Source organism: Sipha flava, unplaced genomic scaffold (genome assembly GCF_003268045.1).
Source record: "Sipha flava isolate LNK unplaced genomic scaffold, YSA_version1 315_pilon_pilon, whole genome shotgun sequence".
Taxonomy (NCBI): Eukaryota; Metazoa; Arthropoda; class Insecta; order Hemiptera; family Aphididae; genus Sipha; species Sipha flava.
In genome coordinates, this window is record NW_020272995.1 from 119,471 (window position 1) to 135,972 (window position 16,502).

Below are 16,502 nucleotides of genomic sequence, written 5' to 3' on the forward strand. Positions count from 1 at the left end.
ATTCCTAATTTACGTTTTAGTAATACATTAAACTATACATTCAATTTTTCATTTTTTAATGCTTACTATAGGATTTTGTTGTCGAAGTGACGTTTCGACCCTCCCTGTCTAATAGTTTCTCGATTATTTTTGGCATATGATTTGTGTGGGAGACGGTGACAAGCGAAACAGTCTTAATAGTAACCATAATTCACACTGTGATGTTTGTACGAGAAAATATTCAATTCATTTTACTATACGTGATTCCGGATCATGTAACGCAGCAATATGTATTGCCGCTGAAATTAAGATATGAAAACATGACTATCGTCGTATGTGTGCTACTTGCATAATCCATTCCGTTTCTTGGTATGCCGAGAGGCAGTTCAGATCTCCGGGCGATGCTGAGGCCGCATTTTTCAATGTAGGTCGTCACTCGTCCTATCCTCAATTTCGCCAAAACCGTCCGTTGTATTTTAATAATATATGTGTGGTTATGTATTTCGATTTTCGTGTACGATTAAAGGTATAAACATAACGAACGCGAATACTTAAGAGATAAAAACGTGTTTATATGCGATTCTATATGGTAAATAAATACCTACTTTATAGTATATACTATAAACTAATACGACTTATACTATTTTATATCAACACAAAATATAGAAGTATTACAATGTTTAATATATACATATTATTATTTAATTTTATAGGTAGGTAGATATATTTATTAAAAACTTCAGAAAATATTTCTTAGGTATCTACAATAATAACAGTATGCATTTTTATCATTAACAAATTCTTTGTAATTTTTTTTATTTATTTTTGATTTATTAAAATTTACTATCTTCTTTATAACATTTAGTAGTAGTAATACATAATAAAAAATAATACAGTATAGTTGATCATGATTTGCATGGTATAACGATAAAAAAAAAAAATGTTTTAATTTTATCTTTAATTTTTGTTTTAAATATTAAAAGTACCTACACAATTATTTAAATATAATGTGCATACGTTACATATTTATACATAAATTAAAATATACTTGAAAATGTAATTTAATGTAATCGCTGCTGAAGCTGATGTTTTAACAAAAAAATTCGTTTTTCCTCCAGTATATAATTAATTAATTTTAGTTTTTTCAATAAATATTACTTATCTAAGAAAATATAAATACATATATAACTAGTCCTTAAAAACTTCACTGACAATAATATTCTTTGTAAAGGATTAAAGGGCGTGTAACACATGGCGTTTTATATGTATAAAAGGAACGGTTTATAATAATGTTCATTTATTCATTTATTAAGGTTGTTTAATACAATTTTTTTTACTTGTCGTTTAACCGTAATACTATTTTAATATTCTTAATTTGATGGTTAAGTTGTTTAAGTTAAATACATTTGTTTTTGGGTGTTTCTAACTTATCAAAAAAATAACTTTTTTTCTCAAAATTATTATACCAAATTGTTTATTGAAGCAGACAAATTCAACAAGTAATCTGAATTATAAGAAAGAATTAATAGTTTAAATATATAATACCTGACTTCTTGAATAATGTATTTTATGAATAAATGGATTACCTTGTGAAACTATAATTATCCAATAAGATTGAACAATTAATATGATAAGCCTTGAAATTCACTTTTCCTGTAAAAATAAAGCAAAATAAAATTATTGACGATACTTTTCTTCCTTTTTCTTACTTTTATTGTATATTTATTGAGAATTCGAAATTTATCAAATCCTTAAAATATATTGATAATTCGAATCCATAATAAAATAAGGGTAAATGTTATGATATGTAATATATTTTTATTTAAATGTATTCAGTTAAATTTAACAGTTATTGTAATTTAATCTATTTTCGTTGTTGCCCAAGTGACACCCTTAATTATGACATAGTGAATATTTAACACACCTGATTTTAATAGTAACGGACCCTTGCGTGACATTGACGTCCAACTAGCGAAACTAATGGGAATATCCATTGTTCGGATGAACAAATACAAAAACAAATAAAATAAAATAATCATTAAAAATGTCGTCATCATATCCGTTTATATTTTATTGTTTTATCATAAAAGGTAAGATCATGAAAAACTCTGTAAAGAAAATCCTTGAATATTTACTGTTTATTTATTATCTTGTCAAACATATGTTAAAATGTTGATCAATTTTATTAGTAGCTTTAATAATGCAATAATTAGGTTTGATTAAGAAAAATACAATTCTAAACTATACCTATTAATAACTGTAATGGAACCGTAGTATGGTTTCGTAATGTTTAGACAGTTCTTTATAAAGTGTAACGGTATATCTTTAGATTGTCATTCTACATCATTATATTATATATTCGTGTAAACATTGCTGAACACAATCTGTTACGGTTCATTGTTCATTAATTGTTTATTGAAATATGTGCATGCACTTCTGATCGCTATTTTTTTAGAAACTTAAGAATATATTTATTTAATTTTTTGTTCATAGTTGCAACTCACATAAAATGTGTATATAAAATAGTATATTGTTTTCAAAACATTAAACACAATAAGGTCACAGTTTTCTATGCAGTATTCACTATAGGTACTATGAATTATGGTATATTTTATTCTCGATTTTCTTAGAATTTTGATAATTCATTAACCCTTTGTAATTAAGCTATATGAAAAAAGTAAACAATTTTCTACCGAATTCGAGTTTTGTTTCATTAATTCTAATGAAAATAATCCGCCTGGGACATAAGTATAATTTTATATATAATATTAATATAATATACTTAATATAATAGTTCTAATAAATATGTTAAAATAATTTTCGAAATATTGTATTTTGTGTAACTGTATAGAACGTTTTGTACAGTTCAAATTTTATAGCTTTTAATATTTGAAAATATTTATGGAAATGTGCTGATTAAAAAATGATACCCAATATAAATGTATTAATATGTTAACTGGTTTTTTTTTTTATTATTTTAATTATCGATACCATCAATTAATATAATTTGTGATATCGTTGTTTTTATTTCTAAGCACGTAAAAGAAGTAAGTTGTTTTTATTTAATGACATTTTATGAGTGTTTTTTTTTTGTTAAAAAAATCATGTATTTTAATCCAGCACAAGCCTAATGTCATGCAGTTATAAAACCAGTTTACTTTACAAGACATACTGTTTAAACTGGACTAGTTCATTTCATAGTTCAAAATTGTCCACAAAATGATAATTGATAACTATCTAACGATGACTGGAACATATTCTTATTTTTTTTAACATGGGTGACAAAGGACACAATAACTGTCGAATTAAAGATGTTTTTGCTGTATCATTGGACCATTATTATAGTTCATAATATTAAAAAGGGTACAATTTGTTCTGACGTGCCTTCCCTTTAATCATATACGAGTATATGTTCAGATTAAAACAATAATTATCATATTTAAAACATAGATTTTTAGTTATTATAAGGGCTGGGATTTTAATGTTTAAAAAGTTTAGCATACTCTATTAATGCATTTAAAGTTAAATTTATTAAAAAAGAAAAAAAAATGCATATAAAAACTACATTAAATTAATCAGTTTCAAAACTCATTTTCGCTTATAAATATATGTGTTGCGATATCAGAAAAAAAATGCATTTGTATTAAAATCCCAGCCCTATTTATTTTTAAGTATTATTCCTTTAATAATAGTAAATTATTATATTTATTCAACAAATAATTTACAGGAAGTCTGTATTGTGTAACTAATAGCCAAAAATGATTGTTTAGTAAGAATTTCCATTGAAATGTATGCGTAAAGCCTAAAATACAGAAAAAAAGGAGTTAATATACTTCATACTTGTGATGGTATTGGTCGTTTAATTTCCTGACTAAGACGTGCCTCATGTTTTCGAGCATGAACTGTCATCAGTAGTCCATACTAGTCCGACAAAGTGTCTTTAAAATGAACTCAAGTCTCGATAACACAAGCATAAAGAATCATGTTTTTAAATAAGCAACAATATCACCATAAAAATAAACGAGGGGTATACTCGTATATTATGTCTTTTTGTATTGTCTTCAGAGGGAAATAATATTAGTTATTCTACACACAGCCTAAACAAAATATACGTCGTATATTATAATTACAATAGGTTTTTTTTGTAGAGTGTTTTTTCTATTAAAAGCCAGCTCCGAATTTTCATATTTTATATTTTACCTTATAGCAGTGAGATAACAATAATTTTTCATTTTATATTCACTTATGGGCTTATAGTAATATTGTTCGCTAAATTTATTGTACCAGCTGTAGCATTCTGAGATAGGAAATGAGTAATAACTATAGTACAAATATAAATACATTGGTATTTAACAATAGGCAATGAATATGTTGTATTATAATTATTTAGTTATTGTATTCACTTAAATTCCAATAGGAATCAGTAAATAATCTACCCATTTTTAAGGCGATGCTACAAATTTTAGCATCTTAATATTAAAATAGTATAATATTATTTTTTTATCTTGTTCATAGGAAATTTGAAAATACCGAAGAAAATGCCACCTTCTAGAGATTCAATGGCTTACACCAAAGGCTTGCTCAATGGGCCAGGACAAAACAACTGTTTTCTTAATAGTGCTGTACAGGTAAGAATTCATAAATAATTAAAAAAAAATCATTCTCTTAAATTTTTTAAAATAGTATTTACTTATATTGTAAAAATGAAAAATAATACAAATGGTTAATATATAGGAGTAATCGTATCAACTGTTTATGGAAAATAGACTTGAGTCTTGATCAAGATCTTCATTAAACGTATTGCTATATTAATCATAACATAATTTAAATGTATAATTAATTTAATATTATTAATTCAAAAATTAGTACAATATTATATTTTTAGTAATGTAATTTTTTACTATTGAGGTTTAAACCTGACTAAAGTCTTGAAATACGTTTGGATCATAATACTAAAAGCAAGTGTAAAATGTCGTTAGGTATAGAGTCTGTACTTAAATTGTATATAATTACACGTATATCATATATACCTATTTTATTGTAAAGTTAGTAAATTAATTTCGTTTGATGTATTATAAGTCAAATATTTTTTTAAGAGTGTTTGCCAAAAAAAAAAATTGCTTAAGAGTCATGAGAATGTAGAAGTTATATAAAAAGACCTTGAAAGCTTGTGCCAAGAATAGGGACTTAATATTAATTCTTGGCCGATGTTTTATTCCTTATTGATGTCTAGCTATACATAGCAACTATAAGAAACTATATACTATTTTTTCTTGTACGCACATTATAGTATACTGTGTACAAACACATATGTAGTTCTCACTCTAAATAAAACATATGTGCCATTTATCGTTTATGTAATTTGCGCTGAATTATTAAGTTATTATTGTTGTGTATATACCGAATTTGTTCGCTAGCCAGATGTTCACTCGCCAATAATCGCGATAAAATACACTCATAGCTTACTAGTTATTATTATACCATCCATATTTAAAGAAATTCCGGAATATTTAACATAAATCTATTATTTATGTAATTACATTTTTTTTAAGTTACCACAAAACAGACGTTTAGTAGGAATAGGTAATAAATTTAACTGCTAAACCTGTGAATAGAAGGAAGTTCTCATGTGGTCATTATACTAACACAATACAGTTACCGGAAGTCAAATAACATCTCTTATATATATATGTATGTGTGTGTAGTATATTCCGGTTTATCTGCTATGAGATCAAGAAAATAAGTTGAATGAAACAAGGCTCATTTCACTTTGATAACAAAAACGAGGCTGATTGCGCTCACAAACGAAAATCAATAGTTACTAAAATAGTTGCACATGGTGTATTTTCCTGACATTGTGCGTTTCATTATCAGATGTATGTATGATATGAGTAGATTCAAGAAAATAATTATAGGATTAGAAAAGTGTTTGACGGTCAATTACGTACTAAGTATCACATTTTGAGTTTTTTTTTAAATTGTTTTATTATTTATATTTGAAACAATAATTATTTCACCTTTTTTATAATCCTATATTACAATATAATATATAGATGTTTAAAAGATTAGTTTAGCTTATTATACTATTGAAATATGTTAAAAAAAAAAAAAAAAAACGAAATATTAAATCTATAGAATTTACCATTCATTTTTTTTAAATTATCGAATTATCTTATCTGCATTATGTTTATATTGGTACGTGCAGCATGAAAGTAATTTTATCCTCAATACATTTTACAATTTGTTTGAATAAAATATATTTTTTTCAATTATTACACAGTTCATATAAGCTTCTGTAATTCAATCTAATATATTATTAAATGCATACATAATCTAAACTGAATATAATTTTAACTACGTTTTTAGTATAACAAAACTTGTATTACTTTATTTATAAATAATATTAATATACATTTATTTATATGTATGTAGTATTAGATTAATTTTGCCACACAATAATTTAGTTTTTCTTTTTTTTTTAATATAATGGATATCAACATAACATAGACGTTAATTCATAATTTTGAAACACCAATAATACGTAGATTGGTAAAAGTTAAAATAACATTCAATTTTGTTGTTAGAAAAAATTTCGGAAAAAAAGCTATTGGTTTACACGAATGCAGAAAATGTTTACAAATATGCATGGTAGTTTTGAAAAATTCTTTAACTATTGATAACAATGCAGATTAATGAAACAATACTTGGTTGTTATCCATCAAAAACAAAGTAGAAAATACAAAATATAATACTTTAGTAATAGGTAAATATATAATATTATCTTACTATCTTATTATGTAAATCTTTATTACTTTTAAGTTTTTATTTTGAAAACTGTATACGTAATATTGTAATATTTTTAAGAATACTTCATAAAAATATAACTAAAAATACTATTCATTCAGATAATATGTGGTATTAAGATAGTTTATTAAAGTGATACTCTTAAATCATAATTTTAAGCCTAGGTGTACAATTAGTATAAAATTATAATATGAATCGGTGAATGTTTTCTTTCATTGAATTCTTTTGGAATTTTGATAACCAGTTTAATTGAAGTTATTAATCTATATAATATTTTTGATCCCCGAGGCGAATTACAGAAAATAATATTTGAGATCACTCGCAACTGTTTTTAATGTGCACATTTTGATGTATTTTAAACATACATGTATGCATGTAGCTGAAATTACAACGACAAAAAAATTATAATAACACAAAACCAGATATTCCGCAAGAGTTGAAGGCGTGGCGTCAGGTAAATTTACAACTATCTTCGTACCCACTATAAAGTATTAAAATATTTTACGCACATTTCATACATACTTTTAATAATAAATGTGTAGCTCTCCGTGTGTAAACGCCAAATACGTGTGTTGTTTTGTAAATTGAATACTGGGCAAGCGTCCAGTGGAAGTAGGTAGGATTTTGATTGATGCATATAAGCGTTCTTATAATTCCTAAGTCACTTGCGTATACAAATGGACACGCTTGAATGGAGTTTTAGGTGCATGTCTTGATGAGTTTTGACAATAGAAAAAATATAGTAATGAAAAAAAAAAATAATAATTAGTTTTGCAATTGATTTTAAAAAGTTCATGTCCAAGAGCATAGGAGAGCTATGTCTAAAATAATAAAACTAGAATAGGTCATTAATGCAAAATCATGCCCAGTAGTTGTATCATTTTTGAAGGTATTTAAAAAAAAAAAATATTAAATTGGAACGAATTGTGATGAAATACTAAATTACTAATTGCAGTTATTATGGCTTTGATCGTAGTCTTTTTTCTGTGCGAATAATTCACATCATATTATTGCGAATTCACTTTTTTTAATATGTGTAGGTACAAAAAATTTTAAAAATATATAACAGTTTTTATATATAAAGTAAAATTTTAAGTAATAAAAATCAAATCAAATGGACGTAACAAAATAAAATAAATCTTTAATCCTATGTTATACAAGTACACTTATGTCATAAAATATTCTCTATAAAAGGGTTCCAAACTTTCGATACACAATGCACATATATGTGCGCATATTCATATGAAAGCAAATATAATATGGCTCATATGACGTGTTAATAGTGGTAAAACAACATATGAACAGCTGTGGACTTATACACATACATAATAGTATCACATAATAATAATTGTTTTTTAATTATGTTCTTGCAAATTTTTTTGTGTAATTTGTGTTTAAAATAAAAATGAATTAAAATAATATTTTATAAAAAAAAAAGTTTTTTTTACTTGCACACTATACTTCGCGCAACAAACATAAAAATACCTACGGTTATTTATTTCGGAAAACCACGGATTTTTGAACTATTGATATTTTGTTAAAGTTTAAAAATAATTCACATGAAATATCATAAAAATCCTTCGAAAATCATTAAAAGTTTTATCCATAGAAGTACATACACATTTGTACTAAATATATTTATTGTGCATCTAGTACAACTATTTAAGAGTTACATTTTTGTTTTTTTTTTCTTATTAGACTAACCATATTTTCGTAATTTGACAAATAAGTAGACTATAGTCTTACTTTTTAAACAGTATACTTTTAAGCCTCAACAAAAGTCCTTTATTTAAATATTTTAATCCTCATAAATTCAATAATACTCGTAACCTAGTTACCTAAAACTTTTTTTTTTAAAAAAAAAAAATCATTGTGGTTGACACGGCATTGCACGATGAGTTATTTTTCGAGTAACCAGGAAGTAGGAAACACGGTTCGGTGGTTCCGGCCCATTGGGGGACGATTTAGTAGTCTAATCCCTGGGGTGGGATGACGTGACAATTGGCCGTTTATGTTGATAACAATTGTGTATTGTAAAAATGAAAAAAAAGAAGAGTGAAAATCATAAAATTCAGAAACATCTAATGGATATATATATTTATAGATGATGTAGCTGCTATTACAGGTGTAGTGATGGGTACTATAGAGTTGTTGTTTTGCATGTAATCCAAAATTTTGACTTACAACTAATGTTCCGGCATGTGCGCACGCTAACAATGGTGTGCGAAGGAAGCAGAAATTAATTTTCTCGTAGAAAAACATAAGGGTTCCTCCGTGGAAATATAATATAGACCGTACTTCTTACCTACAGTATGTAGTCGAAAGACTTCGTGGGAATTGTTCATAAACCGAGACCACGTCCATGTATGAGAATCCACGCTCATTACTATTTTTACACACTGTAGTTTATTAGCTATAATAATTAATAATGGGTTTTTATTTTATATATTCAAACATTAGGTTGTAATTTTTGAACAGTACATAATCAAGTGGTTATCTATGGTAGAGAGGGATGGTTTTACTTTCCCACGTGTGACTGTGTATATCGACCCGTTATATAACTTTGGAGCGTGCCGAAGTGTCGCAGTCGTCTTAAGAACAAACAAGTTTACGTCTGGTGACAATTACTAACACTTCTATTCCACCACATTATGTATATACACTAAATTATTAAATATAGTGTTTATAATTATAAATGGTTCATAGTTAATGAGCCATAAAAATAAATAATAATTTAAACAGTTTTAAATACTCTTCATTCATTTATTATACTATAATTCAATACATACATCAAAGGGAACTCTAATTTGAACGTCATGTAATTACTCTTTTGTAGTTCGATTTTTTTTTTTTTTTAATTGATTATTTAAATAAATTTTTTTGTTTTAAATTTATGAAGATTATTATAAACTCTAATTTTTTTTTGAAAAAACGTGTTGTATGTAATTATCCTTACATATAGCACTATCAATCAATCTTTGAATAAACATTCAATAGTTTTTCAGAAATATTCATTATCTCCTAAAATGAAAATGAGTTATAGACCCTTAATACTATGGTATAATTTGAAATAAATAGTATACTTATTTTGCAAAATTATTCTTGTGTACTGTAAAAAAAAAAGAAGCTTTATTGAATATACAACCATTAATCTTTATACTACACTCTTATGTTTAAATTATTTGCATTTAATATAGTAAAATAATTACTTTTCATATATGCTTCTATTTTTATAGCATATTTATAAAAGAAAAATTATTATTATATTCTCATATAATAATCACTATCTCATAGATTATAGTTACTATAGTGTTAATAAATATAGTTGTTTTGTAGAGTGTAGAATATTTGAATATATGTGCCCGTTTTGTTTTTTTATTTATTGTAAAAGTAACTTTCACGATATATATGCATTGCACATATTAAATAGTAAAATTTTGTGGTGTGGTTAAAAAAAAAAAATATTAATTGTTTTTGTAAACAACAGCAATTTACTAGTAAGCAATTGTTGTCTATATTTTTAAGTAAATTACATTATCGTGGGACGAATATAGTTTAGTGAATCTGGCTACTGATTTTGATATATTTTTTATAACCCGTTATACGATTAAAAATAGTAAATAGTGGGTTGTAGTAGAGTTACATTATGTAGGTTGCAATTAAGCTATACATATTAACAGTGCAATATATATTTTACATAGATTTGTCTGAACATTTAATTAATTTAATTTACCTAAAACTTTTTTTGGGGACTTGATTATTAATTATTAATTATTTATTAAAGCATAGTAGTGAAATCTAAAATAAAATGGTATTGTTTAAATTTTTATTAAGTGTTAATTAAATAAAAAAAATAAAGTATACTTAGTTTACTTAAAATTGTTAAACTTATTGTACCTACTCAATAGCCCGGTATTATTTTTCGATAAAGCTAAATTAAATTGAACATAATAATAAAAATAGTAAGTAAAGAGTTAAGTTTTCTGCAACTGTGTCTACAAATTAGACTGGAAATCTTACAGACACCACAAGAAAGCAAAAGTATAAATACATAATTATATCAACTACAATTTGCTTTTTTAAGTATGAGAAACGTCCAAAACAGGTGTATTATCTATTGTTCTCATGGTTCACTCGCACATATATTAACCCGAGAAAAAGTGTCTTCACCAAAAGTCCCACCTGTATCCTTGGTTGTGTGTAAAGCGAGCTACCGGTGCGTGACACCCTGCGTGTAACTCTTAATCGTTTCCTGTGTATTCATTATATACAAAATGTACTTTTTTCTATTTTTCTCCTTAAAAACCGCACATCCTATCAAATTGAAGTTTAATCTTATTGATATTCCTTATTAAAAACAAGATTATCTTGTTTTGTTATCTGTTTCCAGCTTAATATAGTATTTTCTGTGTTCAATCTGTACACGGCTGATATTTGCATGTGAAACGGGTTTTAGTAATGCGCATTCAGTACGACGCAGGTCAAGTTACGTTCAGCTCGTGCTATGGGAGGTCAAATAAACAATCTGGGCCTCACCTATAGTACAACCTTTCATTGGTGCGATTTCCAGTTACTTAAACGGCAGCAGTAGTTTTTGTCTTCTTTCATGTTTAAGTTTACAACATAATACAAGAACGTAATTCTGAATTTTGTTGTTTAGATCTATTAGATTATTATTTAAGAATATTCTGTATGGATATCTTCTGTCCTATTCAATATTATGCTCACGATTCTAAACTATTGTTAAATTTAATGCGAAATATATAAGATAATGCTTAGCCATAAATAGAGACATAAAAGTTGTACGCATGTATTCAATAATAACATTAATATAAGTCATACTTGAAAGAATGTCACAAAATGTATACTTTATTGACAGAGGACAATAGAAATGTGTACTATACAGTGAATTCCTCTCTGCAATGATAATGATTGCTTCAAATTAAGACAGATGAGGCCTGAACATTTCTATGATGTCATGAACCTTATTGCATCCAGATCTGAAATAAAGAGTGAGAGATTTAAACACGTGATGGAATGGTAGCATTCATCGAGGTCAAATTCACAGCATTATTCGGATGAGTTTAGTACGTGATCGTATTGAAATTGATCATTGTGTAATTTGAATTCCGAGATCGCTGACTATAAATCTGTTTAAATATTGAATTCGTGGAATAACTTTGCTGGCCACTATACTAGTCAAGGGAAAACGTTTTGGTGTTAAATGATTGCGTATTAACGTAGGTTTAATTTTGCCTAATCTACCTTGAATTTTGTCAGTGTACAATGCTATTGATTTCAATTTAAATGAGAGAGGGGAGTATCTCTTAACCTAGATTAGAATTTGATTGTTATTTTTTTTTTTATTCATACAAGTTAACTTACTCCTCGGGTATAGGCCCTGCTGTAGGAGAAAGGCCGTAACTAGCGGTGCTACCGGTACAAGCTCGAAGAACTCTCATACTCGTATGTTGCCGACATGCACAACCTTGGATTTATATTCGACATACGAAATAGGCAACAAACGACTATCATAATATTTCAGACTGAAATTTATATATGTATCGTATTAATGGGCAAGTATTAAAATTCGAATTGCGTGAGTGTAAAGTTTTGAATTGATACCGGCTGGCGTCGTGACCTCGCGATAAGTTTTTGAAATCGATTCTATAGATAGTTTTTTTTTGTCTCGTTTCGTGTTGTTTTTCTCTTTCATTGCCTTGGAACCAAAATTTATTATGACTTGTGGTTTCACCCGTTATTTGAAATCGGAAACCCTAAGCGTGCCTTAAAGCCGATGTATATTCATTGCATATACATACATTGCAAAAGGACGAATACGAGCCATATGTTGTACACGTGTATGTGTGTGTGAGTGTGTGTGTGCTTATGCTCGAGAATACTAGCACTATGCAGGTGTGTCCAAGAAAAAATACGAAGGAGGGTTCTTTGGAGTTATTATATTAGACCAGCGTGAAATGTTCTTCGGGTACATCGACTACCTACGTTAGTTGAAATAAATAAGGGTGGAACAAGGTTAGGCCATGAGGGGTGCTCTTGTGTTTGGGTAGAAAATTATTTTTATGCTTAACAATTATGTGATTGAAATAATGTACTACTTTAAAATATACACTCGTTTTTAAGAATCCCTATTTTTTATACGTACCTCTTTATTGCGTTTTATCTGTACACAACAAAAATTGCCTGCAAGTGATATTTTTTATTTTTCAAATTAGTAGTATATACATTTCATTGGACATGATATAAAATCAAGTATAAAAATATTGATTGCATTAGTTTGTAGAGTACGGCAAATCGAAACTTATTCGGAAAACACTTAAATTATTGCAATAAACACGGTTAGGTACAACCAAAACGTGTAAACAATGCAAATCACAAGATAATTATTATGTGTATAAATACGTGCGTGATGAACTCACTAGATGGTTGTTGGTTTCTTCGTAAATATTTAAAACGATTACTGTAAAATACCTCTGGTGCGTATTATATTATTAAACGCAGATCCTTGTTTGTTCATATGTACGAACAACGCAACAGTTTCGTGAACCGAGAAAATCGAACGGTCGAAGAAAAAAAATACTTTACAGTATTATTTCTGATTTGATCGCGTGCGTATAAGGTCTGTTTGTCGGTCAGACGTATAATTAATTCGACGTATAATTACGTATAATATCGGTTTTTCAACGATTCGGTGAGCATTTAAAAGCTACTGCTCGAAGTATCCGTGAATCGTCTGGTATTTTGTCCGAAACGAGGAATCACGGTCAGGTAGAATAACATTAGTTGACAGAATAGCAATTAGACATTGCGTAGCATTCACGCAATCCACTAGTGTATACAATCTGTCGTTACTGGAGTTCAGTTGATCGGTAGCATAAAATGACATTTTTTCGTTTTTGTTTCTCCTGCCACACCCTCCTCTCGATTTTCAGTGATAACCGTGGACTCTGTCCGTCTGACCGGGGTGTGACCGTACACCGAGTACGAAACAACAGCAGCATTCTCGTCGAAAACGCAAAAACATTTTAGGTGTGGCGTCACTGGAAATAGTATATATCACGTACGAGGCCGTGTATGTCGCGAATGACGGACACCGTCCAGCCGGACGTCGCTTATCATTGCGACGGCGACGCGGCGTCAGGTTATATGGCGCCCATACAGTACGTGAAATGCTGACGCGCGTCGACGCCGAGGAGTGGTGCACCTCTGAGCGATTGTTCGCCCCTTTTTGTCGACGTCGACAGTGCAAAAGTATCGTGTGACGACGAGACGGACGGGAAAAAAACCAAAACGAAATGACGATGCGACATACCTGTCTAATAATAAATGATTTATAATTTTACATTTTCGTAATATATTTTTGTTATATTTTACGGACATCGTACACACGCTATCATGTTTATCCCTCGAGTACGCGCTTATTACTTCGCCTTGTTGCACCCTCGTGACGAGCATCGGTCTCGGTTCCACGAACGCATTCGTCCAACGAGACCAGCGATGGATTGGCCCACCGGGATACCGGGAAATTTTCCGGTGGGCCGGCAGTCGTATTATAGCACTGGGTCGATGTATTTGGATTAAAAATTATTTTATAAAAATAATCTATATATACATCTGTATATTGTATTTAATTGTTGTAAGATAATGATAAAAACCTAGTGTAAACGTGAAGTAATTTCCGTGGCTGAAATTTTAAGCCAGTCCGCCGCTGAACGGGACCTGTTGCGCACGCATACGTTTTAATCCGCTAGTAAATGCAGGATTCCTAATCCGACATTGTTGAACAGACGTCCTCAGTGAGAGTGAGGAGCACGGGGCAATGTTCAATAATTGTTCCATTACGTTTACGATGTGCGCACACTCCTCTACGGTTGTCATTATTATTATGTATTCAGATCGTGCGCGCGTGTTATCTATGGCCACGAGACAACAATTATAATTTCATAAAAAAAAAAAAAAAATCTTTATCCAGTTCGTATAGAGCGTACACGTTATGCGCGCGAAGCCAGGAACACAGAGAACTCGTCGACTTCAGCACGCGACCAGTTTCCTAGCAGTGCGCGTCGTATTTATACGCTGCACCAATAACGTTCTGGTGTGCACGCGCGCGCCGCTCGTTTCAGATTTATTAACGTCCATTACGCACCGGAGACTTGCCTCGGAGGAGAGGTCGGCGGAGGTTGCGAGGGGCACAATAAGAGAATTACGATTACGAGATTATAACGCGCGCACTATGTAACGTTTTAAGTCCGAACGGCGCGGCACGGCCGAGGCCATTAACGAGTGACAGATCGCGGAGCCAGCGCGTCGTGCGACCAACCCGGCCACTTACAATGCGTTCGGAAACTTCGTGATTTCGTTCTTTGTCTTCGCTCCGGAACGATTGTTATTATTTTTATATTATTATACTCATGGGCATTCACAGTTTTTTTTTCTTCTAAAAAAACGGGTTTACCCGTCAGGTGACGTTTTCCTCGGGGGGTGGACGTTTTAAAAAAATGTGTTCGGCGTGTTGTGCGGACTTGTTATTCTGCGCATAGTTCCAGATGCGTACATGGTGCGTAATGTCTGCATAAACACGCGCGCGTTGTCTAATGCAAATCGATAACGTCAAAAACCCATAACGAACAACGTGCGCGTTGGTTATGGTTTTATTATATCGCAGGGTACATATGCAAAGAGAAACAAATCGTGTCTACCACTGTTATACCTCGATTTTCATAGTACACGAATATATTTATTTATTTTTTTTTTTTACCATAAACGTTTTAACCTCGACATTTATACAACTGTATAGAGATTGTAAATGGACCACGTTTCGTTTAATGTTGTTGTGCGCAAAACTCGTACTGCACGCTAGTATTATGGTTATTCGAAAGTGATTCTAATAAGTACGGTTTGGATTAAATCGTTAAATAAACAGTTATTTTGGACGATAAAAACAAAATATATTTATAAAAACGATCAATATGCTCACGTCTAATAACTCTATTTTGAGTACGGTTTTACATTTAGTTAGTTAATTATAAAAATTATAAATGTCCGTTCAAAGTATTAGAAACACCTTAATCCATAACAATGTTCTTATGCTGTGTGATGGTTATGTAAAAAAAAAATTCGGTTAAAAATTAAATTTTGAAAGTGGAATTATATTAACATATTATAGGTCTTAAATGGAATTTGTTGAAAGTAGTTGTTATACCATTATGATGAAAGTGAACTCGTTTCGACGAAAGTTACGTTTATAAAATGTATATACTTATTAATTAGGTTTTATTATTATAAAACTCTTATTAAACAATATCGACATTTTAATGTTCTTCTTATTGGTCCGTGATTTATCTGATAAATTATAATTTATCATATATTTATGTATAGAATGTATCACGTAAATTAAATTCATAAAGTTTTTTTATTTTATTTGTAATTTAAATGTAAACTTCATATCTTCGAAGTATGCCTTTTAAACATTTGTAATCAATTATTTAATCGAACTATTTAATAAGTATTTTGTTGATATAGTACTAGTAATACTATACATACCTATTATTTTATTTTTATTATTTGTAAGATTATTAAAAATATATTTATTTCGGATTAAGGACATTTATAAAAAAACTTACAGTCCTAATTATGAAATAGAAATGTTCTAATCTCGATATTAGCTAACATAAAAAATACTCGTTGTATTGAATTTT

At 29.2% G+C, this 16,502-nt stretch overlaps 1 protein-coding gene across 1 annotated transcript in view; it reads left to right on the forward strand.

The window, feature by feature from the left end:
* LOC112686593 overlaps positions 1-16,502 on the forward strand; it is a 40,594-nt gene that overhangs the window by 3,951 nt on the left and 20,141 nt on the right. Inside the window, exon 2 of the mRNA XM_025558960.1 lies at positions 4,495-4,607. Coding sequence (XP_025414745.1) covers positions 4,518-4,607 — 90 coding nt within the window. The 5' untranslated portion in view covers positions 4,495-4,517. The remainder of the gene's footprint in view (positions 1-4,494; positions 4,608-16,502) is intronic.